Raw genomic sequence first — 15,734 nt, 5'->3', positions numbered from 1 at the left:
GACCATGGGCTTGTTACAAGGGTTATGGCAAGTCCCTCTTCATGAGGACAGCCAAGAGCTAACTGCATTCTCCACTCCTACAGGTCATTATCACTTCCTCCATATGGCCTTTGGGTTACGATCTTCTCCTATCACATTCTCAAGGCTAGTGATTAATATCTTTAGATGTCTCATAAGTAATGCACTTATGGTGTGCTTAGATGACGTAATCGTCATGTCTGAAGACGTGGATACGCACTTGAAAAGACTTGATGTAGTACTTGGTAAGCTTGAAGGAGCCAATTTGAAGATCAAACTGTCTAAATGTCAGTTTTTCAGATCAGAAATCAAGTTTCTTGGTCACGTAGTCTCTCCTAGAGGGGTTACGACTGACCAAAGTAAAGTAACTGCAGCATTAAATTTTCCATCTCCCAAAACTGTTGATGCCGTAAGATCCTTTGTGGGCTTAGCAGGTTTTTATAGATCTTTCATTGCCAATTTTTCTTCCATAGCAGTTCCTCTAACTGAGTTGCTCAAGAAAGATGCTCCTTTCATTTGGACCTTCCGTCAAGAAAGAGCAATCCAAACTCTAAAAGAAAAGCTAACATCTGCTCCAATTTTGAAATTTCCAGATTTTTCTAAGCCCTTCTATCTGACAACTGATGCTAGTTCAATTGGCATAGGTGCCGTACTAGCTCAGAAGACTGATGGCAAGTACAACGCAGTTGCATTTGTTAGCCGAGTCCTTACGAAGGCTGAATGTAATTATACGGTAACTGAGCAAGAACCTTTAGCAATAGTATGGTCTTTAAAGCACTTCCAAGACATTATTTATCAGTACAGTGGACCCTCGACCAACGATGGCATCGTATAACGTTAAATCCGACTAGCAATACATTTTACCGCAAAAATTTTGCCTCGACTAGCGCTAAAAAACTCGACCAACGCGATGCATTCCGTTCGACACGCGTCTACGTGTGGCCTGTGCAGTGTTTACAAGCCAGCCACCGCGGTCGCATCCGAACATACAGTCGGAACATTTCATATTATCACAGCGTTTTTAGTGATTTCACCTGCAAAATAAGTCACCATGGGCCCCAAGAAAGCTTCTAGTGCCATCCCTGTGATAAAAAGGGTGAAAATTAGTATGGAAATTAAGAAAGATTTTGAAGGGTTTGGGGCTAACCTTGAGATGCCTATGCCAGTTGTGGAATCTATTGTACCTACTTCAAAGATTAAGGAAATGTGTGCAAAGTGGGTTGAACTGCAAACCTTTATGGATGAAAATCACCCTAACACAGCTATTGCAAGCCGTGCTGGTGACTGTTACAATGACAATGTTGTGGCCCATTTTAGACAGATCGTAAAGGAACGGGAGGTGCAGAGCTCTATGGACAGATATGTTGTGCGACAGAGGTCCAGTGACTCTCAAGCTGTTCCTAGTGGCATTAAGAGAGGAAGGGAAGTAACCCCGGAAAAGGACTTGACACCTCAAGTCCTAATGGACAGGGATTCCCCTTTTAAATACTGACACCATCTACACTCTCCCCTCCTCCCATCCCATCAATCATCACCAGATCTTCAGTAAACGTAAGTGTCATGTAATTGTACATGTCTTCTTCAGTTTGTGTGTATTAAAATTAATATTTCATGTGGTAAAAATTTTTTTTTTTCAATACTCTGGGGTGTCAGGAACAGATTAATTTGATTTCCATTTTTTCTTATGGGGAAAATTAACTTGACTACAATAATTTCGACTAACGATGAGCTCTCAGGAACGGATTAATATCGTTGGTCGAGGGTCCACTGTACTCTGTTCATGTTTTGACAGACCATACTCCACTGATACCTTTATTCCAGAACAAACAACCTACTGGAAGGTTAGCCAGATGGGCCTTGACTATCCAAGAGTTCAATCCTACCTTTGAACACTTACCTGGCTAGTCAAATGTAGTCGCAGATGCTTTATTGCAACATGTTAGTATAGTAACTGCAGACCCTCCATTTACTGCTGAGGACGTAAAGAATGCTCAACGAACAGATCCCATGTGGTCTGGTATGATTCGATTCCTGCTTCAGGAAGATCTTATTCTGACTGAAGCCGACACCACCCATCAGTGACTTTGTCATGAACCAAGAATTTCTGTATCGAACAGCCAAGTTGGGTACTCCTAGCAGAAGGGTATACCAGTTAGTAATTCCACAGTCACTAGTGAATGTAGCCTTACAGCTAGTTTATGATGTACCAGGTGTTGCACACCCTGGTATGGATTGTTCTGTAAAGCCAGCCAGATTGAAATACTTTTGGCCTTGTATGGCAGCTGATATTTCTGAGTATGTTAAGAAATGTATTGTCTGCATGCAACATAAAGGTAATGTTAGTGGTCCTGATCCAATCCAGGTGTATCCAACTACTACCAAACCGTGGGAAAGAGTTGCGCTAGATCTGTTAACTAATTTCCAATGTTCCCTCCAGGGCAACAAACATCTGTGTGTTATGGTAGACCATTTCACCCATTATTGTGAGTTCCTTTTGCAGATAAGACTGCTGAGACAGTAGCTAAAGTATTTAAAGAACTCATTATCTGCAGGCATTTCACCCCTAAGTCCCTAGTAACAGATAATGGAGGTGAATTCTGTAATGAGATTCTTGAAAATTTGTGTACCTTGTACAAGATCTCTAAATCTACCATTGTTCCTCATCATCCTGCCAGCAGTGGGTTAGTGGAACGAACCAGTAAGAAAGTACTTGATGTCTTGAGAGGCACTATCAATCCCAACAGTGAAACCTGGGATGAAGTTATACCTGATGTTTAGTGTGCCATAAATTCTGCTTACAATGTGTCTATCAGTGACACTCCACATTATGCATTGTATGGTGTAGATAAACGTTTGCCTTATGAGTTGTTATATTCTAACCCAAAACCAAATTACAACCCTGATGATTTCATAGCAACTCGTACCAGCTTAGTTAAAAGTGTTTTTTAGAAGAGTCCTTGAAACACTTCATAAATCAACAGCAGAATTTACAAGAGTCACTAACACTCGAGCAGTTGTCCAAAATTACAGTAGGTTTAAGAATTATGCTGACTAACTTTAACAAAACGTCTGCAATGCCTAAGCTTGATCAAAAGTTGGTTGGTCCTTATCGAGTAGTTGAACATATCAATGGCAGTAAGTATGAGATTAGAGAAATTAGTACTGGTCAGTATAAAGAATTGCATTTAGATCATATGAAGTTAGTATGTTCCAATTCAGACTAATGTAACAGTCTCTGACAATCCTCCTGACTCTGTACCCCCTACCTCTAATACTCAGTCAGATGATCAACCTGAATTTCGTTATTCACTACGTACACGACAGGTATTGAGAAATCCGCAAGTATCATTTGCAACTACCAATTCAGATCTCCCTCAAACATGGCATGAGTTAGCCAGTGCAACAGAGTTTGATCCTCCCAGAGATGACACCCATTCTGCAGAGTTGGGGTTAAATGTAAATAGCCTGTATAGATGAATAATATAGTTTACATTCTATTTCTACTGTCTGCTACAATGTCAACTTATTAATATTCAATAATTTTTTTGTGTTCATGTTCTTTCCGAATTCTGAGATTTAACAGTATAGATTTGAGTTCACCAAGTCTGCCTTTCTGTTAAACACTTCTTTCTTTGTATATATTGCTTCCTCAGAATCCGTAGATCACATGAATACAGATCGATCGATCAATTTTTTTTTATCACTTCTATTGTGTAATCCCATTGTTGAGTCTCATTCTATGAGTTGTGCTATATCACACCTTGTAATGCATTACAGTAAGTTACGTTAGCTTCCATTCTGATATTCTCCTTATGTATGTTATAATGTTCAATTGCTGTGTACTTTGACATTGTATAGAATCAGCCCAAGCCATACACCTGTCGTCTCTAGTTTGTATTAGCTATATGTCGAGACGACATACATTAGCGTCACCGAGCTCTCAGTAGTGCCAGTAACCAGTTACCAGTGTCAGTAGTAGTGACTCACTACCAACCGTCTGTGTGAATCACTTGTTATTCACGGTTACAGCTGACCCTAGCATGTTTTTGAATGCCACTCATCCTCTAGGAATCATCTCGTGAGTCAGTTGAAGGATAGGGAGTGGAGACGCAGATCAGGCTTGGCGCTTCCCATATATTCTGTGTTAATATACTTCATTATTGCCTACGTGAATATCCTTACCCAATTCCACATTTCGGAACCCAACAGGACAGAGATAGAGAGATAGAGACAGACATAGATACAGATACAAACAGAAATTGGCAAAATTGCCAATTTCTAACCACTTTATTGGATAGTTGAAATTGGTAAATGGGTGGTTTCTTGTACTTATTTGATAGACAAAATGGAGTTCTAGTGAAATAAATATGATTTTTGTCGACTAGTACACAGGAATTGGCCGAAAATAGGGCTCAAAGTGGGTGAAATCGCTGATGCACAAACATCGTCGAGACCGCTAACTTCATGAGAGCATAATTCCGTAAGCTTTCCATCAAATTTCGTACTTTTGGTGTCATTATGATCGGGAAAAGATTCTCTATCATTTCATAAGAAAAAAATAATTTTTTTTTTCCGAAAAATTTTCGACCCTGAAAGGGTTAAGAACCATTTATACCAATGACATTCCTAAAACTGACTCAGTTCCTGGCTATTTTGCAAGTATGCCTTCCATCAGTTGAGCTGAAGAAACTGACTATTCAGCTATCACCTATACTGCCCCTAGAAGTTGGTAATTTGACCAATTTTACACAAAATTTACAATTTCAGATTTAAAGAGTCCAAAATAAACACTGTAGGCATTCTAGCCACTAAAGCAATTTTTCTCTGTTCACTAATTCACTGTTACCCTCTATTGTGAATCCATCATCACTGAAACAAATGTGAAGTTTTCCCAGCTAATAAAATATAACGAAATATGAATGGTCGTGGTTTAGGCCATCCTCACATTTGAAGTGGAGCAGACCTAGTAACAACCTATAAAATATGCTGGGGGGCTACCTTTCCCCAGAATAATCACCCAAAATATAATACTTCTGCTACTTTGAGGCATATTTCAGCCCACTTAAGGTCTGAAACTGACCAAAATAATTTTTTTTTCGCAAGGTTTAACAAGGTTATATTAAGGATTCCTAACTTTATTTACGAGCTAAGAGCTGTTACTTACATCAGCTCATTTAGAAACCTTTTTATTGTTATGAAACATACAGATATGGGATAGGGTGAAGTTGGAGTCATCTGTGGGCCAGCAATTTTGTATGTTCAGCTGACTTTATTTTGTTGATATTATTATTTGTCCAGTATATTTTCTGGTCTATCATTTGACACCAAGAAACAGCCAATAAAACCATAAAACCATAAAATTCATTCAAGAAAGTGCCTTAGTCACTATTTTAAACCAAGCACAGGGGTCAGAGATTCGCTGTTCTCATCATCCACTGCAAGGGGCATGATTTTTTTTTTTAACCCTTTCAGGGTCCGTCCCGTAGATCTACGGCTTTGCGGTGAGTGTCCAAACCGTAGATCTACGCCATGAGCTCAGCTCACTCTGATAAACTGTGAGTGGTACATTTGGGCCTAGATATGAGAGAATACATCTATGTGGTATGTGTGCACCACATAAAACAGATCCTGCAGCACACTGTGTATAATGAGAGAAAAAAACTGAAATCATTATTTTTCGATTAAAACAGCAACTTTGCAGTGTTTTTTCGTATGCTTTTTATAGTTGTATTTGCGATTTCTTGGTCTCATTTGATAGAATGGAAGACATATTACAGAAATAGAGATGATTTTGATTGGTTTTAGCACCGGAAATGGCTTGAAACTGAGCTCAAAGTAGCGGAAATGTTAAATTTTTGCCGATATTCAAGAGTAAACAAACGACCTCACACATCTAATACACGCCAGCTGGTGGGTCTAATATGCATTCACAAATATGGTGATGATATTTATACAATTATTACAGTATTGCATAACAGTAAATCTTCTATTTTTTGGTGTGAATAAAAATTCATTATGTGAATAAAAAATCAAAATGGAATTTATTTGTAAAACCTCAAAACATAACTAATGAACAGAGGAAATGTTAGTTTAGTGCCAGGAATGCCTACATTGTTTATTCTGGACCCTATTTTGAAATTGGAATATTTTGAACTTTGTGTTAAATTGGCCAAATTAACAATTTCCGATCACTTTATTTTGTAGTTGAAACAGTTGACTTGGCGATTTCTTGTGCTCAATCGATAGAATAGAAGTAATACTAGTGAAATAGCTAAGAATTTGGTTGATTGGAATAATGTAATTGGCCTAAAATGGGAGTCAAAGTCGGCAAAATTGCCGATTCATAAATATAGCTGACACATCAAAATTCGCGAGAGCATAATTTCGTCAATTTTCCACCAAATTTCGTACTTTTTGTTTTATTACCTTCACAAAAAGATTCTCTACGATTTCATAAGAAAAAATAACAAATTTTTTTTTTGAAAATTCTTGGACACTGGTGCGTGACTCCAGATTTGGGCCTTGGACCCTGAAAGGGTTAATGTACTGTGCACACTCATTGAACAGACCCATTCTCATGTCTAGACAACAATTTACCTATCCTAGCATATTTGAGGGTGTTCTGATTAACCCTTTCAGGGTCCAAGGCCAAAATCTGAATTGGTGCCCCAGTGTCCAAGAATTTTCAAAAAAAAAAAATTGTTATTTTTTCTTATGAAATGGTAGAGAATCTTTTTGTGAATGTAATAAAACAAAAAGTACGAAATTTGATGGAAAATTGACGAAATTATGCTCTCGTGAATTTTAATGTGTCAGCGATATTTACGAATCGGCAATTTTGCCGACTTTGACTCCCATTTTAGGCCAATTACATTATTCCAGTCGACCAAATTCTCAGCTATTTCACTAGTATTACTTCTATTCTATCGATTGAGCACAAGAAATCGCCAAGTCAACTGTTTCAACTACAAAATAAAGTGACCGGAAATTGGTAATTTGGCCAATTTAACACAAAGTTCAAAATATTCCAATTTCAAAATAGGGTCCAGAATAAACAATGTAGGTATTCCTGGCACTAAACTAACATTTCCTCTGTTCATTACAAATAAATTCCATTTTGATTTTTTATTCACATAATGAATTTGTATTCACACCAAAAAATAGAAGATTTACTGTTATGCAATATTGTAATAATTGTATAAATATCATCACCACATTTGTGAATGTATATTAGACCCACCAGCTGGCGTGTATTAGACGTGTGAGGTCGTTTGTTTACTCTTGAACATTGGCAAAAATTTAACATTTCCGCCACTTTGAGCTCAATTTCAAGCCATTTCCAGTGCTAACACCAATCAAAATTATCTCTATTTCTGTAATATGTCTTCCATTCTATCAAATGAGATCAAGAAATCACAAATACAACTATAAAAAACATACGAAAAAGCACTGCAAAGTCGCTGTTTTAATCGAAAATCATGGTCTCAGTTTTTTTTCTCTCATTATACACAGTGTGCTGCAGGATTTGTTTTATGTGGTGCACACATACCACATAGATGTATTCTCTCATATCTGGGCCCAAATTTACCACTCACAGTTTATCAGAGTGAGCTGAGCTCATGACGTAGATCTACGGTTTGGACCCTGAACGTAAAGCCGTTGATCTACGGGACGGACCCTGAAAGGGTTAAGACTTAAGGCTTAATCACTTAGATCTACATGAGAGACTGTGAAAAGGTATAATGTTTTGCACTGTGGCAAATTTGGTGGTCTTTTTCTGTCATAAGCATACAAGGTGCTGGTAAATCTTACAAACTTATATTCAGCAATTGCATGCCTTTACTTTGCCATGTGTTTTTAATATACAGTGGAACCTTGTTTTTTGCCTGCTGCGTTTATCAGCCGATTCGTATATGGGCCGTTTTTTTCGGCGGAAATTTTACTCCATATTTCAGTCGTTGCCTCGTATATCGGCCGTATTAGATGCGTTAGCCCGCCAGGACTCCGCACTTTGGCGAGTCAGTCTTCCTTTGCCTGTCGGCGAGTGAGCATACACTCTGTGCATTCATCCAAACATTTCCTTAAAATCCATTGTTTTTTGTGGGTTTTTATTAAGTGCGACTGTGAAATAAGTCACCATGGGCCCCAAGAAAGTTCCTAGTAAAGTTCCTTTGGTAAAGAAAGTGAAAAGCACGATGAATTTAAGAAGGAAGTAATAGAAAAATATGATAGTGGTGTTCGGGTGCTGGAACTTGCCAGGATGTATGGTAAAAACAAATCAACAATCACTTCTATCCTGGCAAAGAAAGAACAAATCAAGGAAGCTGATGTGGCGAAAGGGGTAAACCTGTTAACAAAAAAGAGATCACAAACAAATGAAGATGTGGAGAAGTAGTTGTTGTGGATCAGGGAAAAACAGCGGGAGATAGTGTTTCAGAGACAATCACTTGTGAAAAGGCAAGGCAGTTGCATGCAGATGTTGTAAAGAAAATGCCTGGTACTAGTGATGATGATAGTGAATTTAAGGTCAACAGAGGCTGGTTTGAGAGATTTAAGAAGCATAGTGGTATACACAGTATTGTAAGGCATGGTGAGGCTGCAAGTTCTGACAAACATGTGGCAGCAAAATTTGTGCAGGAATTCAAGGAGTACGTACAGACTGAAGAATTCCAACCCCAACAAGTGTTCAATTGTGACGAAACAGGCCTCCCTTGGAAGAAAATACCAGAGAGGACCTTCATCATGGAGGAGGAAAAGGCACTGTCAGGACACAAGCCTATGAAGGATAGACTAACTCTTTTGTTCTGTGCTAATGCTAGTGGGGATTTCAAAGTGAAGCCTGTACTCCTGTATTACTCTGAAAATCCCAGAGTGTTCAAGAAAAACAATGTTGTCAAGAGTAAATTGTGTGTGATGTGGGAAGCTCATCATAAGGCATGGGTCACGCGGCAACTTTTCATTGACTTGGTCCATGAAGTGTTTGGCCCGAGTGTGAAAAAATACCTCCTGGAAAATAAATTGCCACTCGAGGGCCTCCTCTTAATGAACAGTGCTCCTGCTCATCCTCCAAACTTGGTAGACCTATTGTCTAGGGATTTCCATTTTATAACGATGAAGTTCTTGCCTCTTTACACCACTCCTCTCATCCAGCCCATGGACCAGCAGGTCATTTCTAACTTCAAATAACTCCACACAAAAGCAGTGTTTCAAAAGTGCTTTGAAGTAACCTCGGACACTGAATTGATTCTAAGAGATTTCTGGAGGAATCACTTCAGTATCCTCCATTGCATAAGCCTTATAGGTAAGGCTTGGCAGGGAGTGACTTCCAGGACTTTGAACCCTTCTTGGAGACCATTGTGGCCAGACTGTGTCCTTGAGAAGGATTTTGAAGGTTTGAGGCTGACCCTGACCCTGATCCTGTTAACCCTCTGCCTGTTGTGGAATCTATTTGGCATTGGGGAAGTCTATGGGGTTGGATGTGAGTCGCAAGGATGTAGAAGAGCTGGTGGAGTACCACAGTGAAGAGCTAACAACTGAAGAGCTGCAACACCTTCAACTGGAACAACAACAGACCACAGCTGAGGAACTTGTTTCAGAGGAGGAGGAGGAAGAGAGAGGGAAGGATGTGCCTACTTCAGTGATTAAGGACATTTGTGCAAAGTGGAATGAGGTGCAAACTTTTGTGGAGAAATATTACCCTGACCAAGCTGAAACAAACCATATATGCAACATGTTAAGTGACAAAACCTTGTCCCATTTTAGGGAAATATTAGAGATGCCAGGAACAGAGCACTCTGGACAGTTGTTTTGTGCAACAGGGGTCCATTGGCTCTCAAGCTGGTCCTAGTGGCATTAAAAGACAAAGAAGGGAAGTAATCCCAGAGAGGGACTTGTTACCTAAAGTCCTTATGGAGGGGGATTCCCTTTCTATACACACAATAATCTGCCCTCCCTTTCTCCTCCTCCCTGTCTTCCATAGGCCAACAAGAGTCTTCAATAAAGGTGTGTAATAGTGATTTAAATGTTCATTTATTTATTTTATTTAGTTCACGTGTATTTTTTTTTGTGAATATTTTTGGGTGTCTGGAATGAATTAATTGTATTTACATAAATTATTATGGGAAATATTGCTTCGAATTTAGGCCTTTTTGAATTTAGGCCGACCTTCTGGAATGGATTGCGGCCGAGAAACAAGGTTCCACTGTATTATTATTCCTGTTATGCACAGGGTTTTCTTTACAGTTTGGAAAGTCTGGTCTGGGATTGGCCACATAGGCCAATAATCCCCATAACCCTTCACAGATAATTTATAACATCAACAATATTTTTTAATTAATATTAATTGGCTTCTTGGTATTTATAGGAATGAATGAAATAAGAGTAAGATGCTTTGTTTATTGCATAACTTAGAATTGCTGTGTGGGTTCTTGTTTGCTGTTATTTTTTAATTCTTTATGCATTTTTCCTTTAATAGGTGACTCTTCCATACACCATGTTGCGGCAAGATCTGATTGCTTCACTTATTCCAATCTTCCTTGGGAATCACCCGAATGCAGCAATCATTCTACACCATGCTTGGCACACACAGGTGAGCTAGATGTAATTAATTTTTTAGCTGACAAATTGTTTGTAATATGCTGGCAGTCTCCCACCAAGGTAGGGTGACCCAAAAAAAGGAGATACATTCACTCTCATTCACTGAATATTTGTCATTGTAGAATTGTTCTAACATTACAGATGGCCCTTCAGCCTGCAACATCCACACCCTTCCTTTTGAATACAGGCACTGTATTTCCCACCTCCTGGACTCAAGTCCAGCTAACTGGTTTCCTTGAATTCCTTTATAAAAGTTACTTGCTTGCTCACTAGCAGCAAGTCTATTTATAACCACTGATCTTCATTCACTTAACAGACTTATTTCCTGATAAATTTGATCCTTCTTGTACCCTTTTTTCTTTATATAAAGGAAACATGCATGCTTTCTGCCATTCCTTAATTAATGTCCTTGTTTCATGAATGTCTTGAACAAACTCACTAGCCACTCTGACTATATGTAATTACCCATCTCGGTTTACTGGGAGTGAACTCTGGCTCTTGGTCCAGTATCTTAACTTTTAATCAAATGGTGTCAAACAGCCCTTTTTTTATCTTATTTCTGAACCTCATGTATAGATTCTGCTTTTACTGTCATAGTTTAGCTAATTTAATTTCACTTTATTGGTAAAGATATGCTTCCTGATATCCCTGTGACTAACTTGGATGTTTAATTTCCAACCATCCCCTCGCGTTTTTGTAAAAGCATATGAAGTGGTGGATCTTTCCTAGTGAATAAAATTATTTTACTGTGGAAAAAGTCTTAGGCCTCAGTACATTATACAGTGGACCCCTGGATTTTGTCATCATTGGAATTTGTAATATTTGGAATAAGTAACGTTTTTTTTTTTTTGTGTCAAGATATTGGCTCGGTGATCGTCATTGAACTCGGTATTAGTCATTCGTCCCGAACGTGTCCGCGCAGCCCGAGCATTCCGACACACCATTTACACCCAGTGTGCCATTGTTTATCAGCCAGTGAGGACGATCCCAGGCGTTCATACGATATATTTTGTATTATTCCATTGTTTTTAGTGCTTGCAACTGCTAGCCACCTTGGGCCCAAAGAAAGTTCCTAGTGCCAGCCAGGCCTTTGGTAAAGGGCTGAGAGAGGGGGGAGAATGTGCCTTTTTCAGTGATTCTGCAATGTGTATGATATTAAAGCAGCAGGAGTCGATAAAGGCTATAGTACCAGCCAGCGATAAAGTGTAGCATTAACAGTGTAGCAGGTAAGTTAAGCAATTAATCGATAGAAAAAGGACAGCATGAAACTGACCCCTTAATTGTTGTTGGAGGTACTGTATAGGGCTACTGACTAACACTGCTGCCTCTGCTGCTGCCTTCACCACCACTATGTAAGGCTCATCTTTCAGTGACCCTTATACACCCAACAACAAACAACACTACCACTCATGACATACTTAATGCAGTATTTTATTCATTCTAGAGTATATATCATGTTTCTATGTTATTAATATTGTTTATTATGTCATATTAGATGAATTTTGCTATTTAACCCTTTGAGGGTTTTCGTCGTACTAGTACGTCTTACGCGTAGGGGTTTTTGACGTACTAGTACTCATAAATTCTAGCGGCCTCAAATCTAGTGGGAGAAAGCTGGTAGGCCTTCATATGAAAGAATGGGTCTATGTGGTCAGTGTGCACAGTATAAAAAAAATCCTGCAGCACACAGTGCATAATGAGAAAAAAAAAACTTTGACCATTTTTTTTTAATAAATCAGCGACTTTGCAGTGTATTTTCGTATGGTATTTATTGTTGTATTCTAGTTTTCTTGGTCTCATTTTATAGAATGGAAGACATATTACAGAAATTGAGATGATTTTGACTGGTTTTACAAAGAAAGGTGCCTTGAAATTGAGCTCAAAGTAGCAGAAATGTTCGATTTTTACCAAACTTCAAAAGTAAACAAATCGTGCCAAGCGTCCAATACACGTCAACTGGTGAGTCTAATATTCTTTCACAAGTGCACCGATAATATTTATACCATTTTTTACACTAATGCAGTAGTCTGCATAACAGTAAATCTTATATTTTTTGTGAAAATAAAAATTCAAAGTGGAAAGCAAAAGAATATAAGAGGGGCCTTGAGACGTGACTAATGACTAGAGGAAATGTCATTTTAGTGCCAGGAATGTCTATCTTGTTTATTCTGGACCCTATTCGGAAATTGGCATCTTTTGAAATTTGTGTGAAATTGGCAAAATTGCTAAATTCTGACTACTATACTGGATAGTTGAATTTCATAAATGAGTGGTTTCTTGCACCCATTCGATAGAAAAAATGGAGTTCTAGCGAAATATTCATGTTTTTTGTCGACTACTACAGTGAAATTGGCCGAAAATGGGGCTCAAAGTGGGCAAAATCGCCGATGCGTAAACATCGCCGAGACCGCTAACTTTGCGAGAGCATAATTCCGTAAGTTTTCTATCAAATTTCAAACTTTTGGTGTCTTTATGATCGGGAAAAGATTCTCTATCATTTCATAAGAGAAAATAATTTTTTTTTTTTTTTAAATTTGGCCGACCCTGAGAACGAGTTTCGGAGAGGGCCTGTCGACCCTCAAAGGGTTAAATATGTCGTAGAGCTGATATTAGTGTTATATTGAAGGACTATCATGTCCTGTCTCCCAACACAATTCCTAACATAAGCCAGAAACAGACCTTTCTGGAACACTTTTTTAAGCGACAGGGGTTCAGTGACTCTCAAACTGGTCCTAGTGGCATTAAAAAGCAAGGAAGGGAAGTAACCCAGGATAAGGACTTGGTACCTGAAGTCTTTATGGAAGGGTATTCCCCTTCCAAACACTTGTAAACTATTCTATCCTCTGCCCTCCTCCCATCTTCCATACATACCATGTCTTCAATAAAGGTAAGTGTGATGTTGCTATTGTTTTATTCTTCACGTATCATTGTTTTCTGGGTAGGTAAATGTATATTTCAAATAGAAATTTTTTTATAATACTTTTGGGTGTCTGAAACGGATTAATTTGATTTCCATTATTTCTTATGGGGAAAATTAATTCGGAATTCATCAGATTCGGGTTTAGCCAAACTCTCTGGAACAGATTAATTACGAAAACCAGGGGTCCACTGTCTAGGTAAATGCTTGTTGTAATGAAATGTATTGAATCTGATCCATTTGTATTTTCTATGTTCATGGGGATACTGATGAAATATGGATAGTAAAAAATACATTTTATTTTTAGAGGATTTTGTAGTTGGTAAGTTTTTATTTCTAGTTCATGAAATAAAATGGAACTTTGGAAATTTTGTTGCAGAATCAATCAAGTGCAGTTCGTCCAATCATAATGCACGCGATGGCAGAGTGGTACATGATGGTGGAAAATGATCAGACAAGACTCAGCCGTATTTTAGATGTTGCACAAGATCTCAAAGCCTTATCACTTCTCCTCAATGCTCAGTCATTTCCCTTTGTAGTGGATTTGGCTTGTTTGGCATACAGACGTAAGTGTTTAAAGGGTATTTCAAAATCAAGATTTTATTTAAAAAATATTCATAAACATAAAATTTGAAAAGCTTGTAATATGAACAGCATTTCAAGAAATTCAGACTGTAAGTAACACAACTTGATACTAAAAGCGTTACGTAGATAATACAAATTATAATAGCTTGGTGTGGTGTAAATATTATGCAGAGGGCTTGGAGTAGTAATTAAAAGATGGTGTTAGGTCACCAAGAGTATAATTGAGATTGCTGAGGAGGGATTGCTTAGGTAGTTAGGGCATTTAGAGAGAATAGAGCAGAATAGGATGACTAAGAGGGCATATAAATCTGGGATGGATTAATGGATGGACAGGGGTTGTCTCAGAAAGGGTTGAAGGATGGGGGTAAGGGAGGTTTGAGTGCTAGGGGCTTAAGCATCCAATAGGCTTGTGTAAGAGTGTCAGAGCAGCATGAGTAGAGATAAGTTTTTTTTTTTTTTTTATATTTTGAGACATGCAGTTGGGGTGTGAGCTTGGTAATTTATGAAGGGATTCAAGGAAATCAGTAAGCCAGACTTGACAACTTATTGTGGGAAGCACAGTGCCCGCACTCTAAAGGAAGGGTGAGGATGTTGCATTTTAAAGGGTTAGTTGAGCTAGGATATCAGAATACTTATGGCAAGACAGTAATCTTTTTTTTGCACCCATCCCCCTACCTACTTACCCAAACCAGCTGTCTTCCTCCAAGACAGGGTGACCCAAAAAGGAAGAAACACCTTCACTGTCACTTGCTCTATCACCATCTTTCCAAAGGCATACTGGTATTACAGCTCAGATGCCCCTCTAAATTGCAATATCCCCACCCCTCCTAAGTGCAGGCACTGTACTTCCCACCTCCAGGACTCGTGTGTGGCTAACTGGTTTCCCTGAATCTCTTCATAAATGTCATCTTGCTTCCACTATGACAACACGTTACATCATAAAATCAATTCCCTCCACTCACACCTATCTAACATGCTTACACACCTGTTCGATGTCCAGGCTCCTTGCATACAAAACCTTTACTCCCTTCCTCCAGTCTTTCATAGGACGACCCCTACCCTGCCTTCCCTCCACTTCAGATTTATACACTTAGTCATCCTGTTCTGCTTCATCATATCTAAATGTTGAAACCAGCTCTGTATATTACCTTTAGCAACCCTACACCTTCTAATCTCCAAACTCTGAGTTCCCTGCATAATATTTATGCCACACATTGCCCTCAGACACGACAACTCCACTGCCTCCAGCCTCCTCCTCACTGCAACATAGAAAATTCATGCTTCACGCCCACATAAAAGTATTAGTACAACTATTCAGGCAGGCCCCGCATATACACCAGGTTAGGTTCAGGGCTACAGCTGTAAAGCGAAAATTTCTGTAAAGTGAAACATAGCCTTTTTTTACCTTCAAATTCAGATAAAAGCCTGATAACATGTTTACACTATCATATACAGTGGAACCTCTACTTATGAGTGCATCCACGTGCGAGTTTTTCCAGATACGAGCAGCTGCTCGGTCGATTTTTTGCTTCCAGACGTGAGCAAAATTTCCAGATGCGAACGGGCCTCAAGGGACGTTAATTGACACTGGTGAGGGGGCTCTTGCTCTTGATCTAGG

At 38.8% G+C, this 15,734-nt stretch overlaps 1 protein-coding gene across 1 annotated transcript in view; it reads left to right on the top strand.

The window, feature by feature from the left end:
• Not1 (CCR4-NOT transcription complex subunit 1) overlaps positions 1 to 15,734 on the top strand; it is a 462,156-nt gene that overhangs the window by 69,302 nt on the left and 377,120 nt on the right. The window contains exons 11-12 of the mRNA XM_070089800.1: positions 10,493 to 10,606; positions 13,911 to 14,097. Of these exons, the coding sequence (XP_069945901.1) occupies positions 10,493 to 10,606; positions 13,911 to 14,097 (301 nt within the window). The remainder of the gene's footprint in view (positions 1 to 10,492; positions 10,607 to 13,910; positions 14,098 to 15,734) is intronic.

Source organism: Cherax quadricarinatus, chromosome 29 (assembly GCF_038502225.1).
Source record: "Cherax quadricarinatus isolate ZL_2023a chromosome 29, ASM3850222v1, whole genome shotgun sequence".
Classification (NCBI taxonomy): domain Eukaryota; kingdom Metazoa; phylum Arthropoda; class Malacostraca; order Decapoda; family Parastacidae; genus Cherax; species Cherax quadricarinatus.
This window is presented reverse-complemented; position numbering and strand designations above follow the sequence as displayed.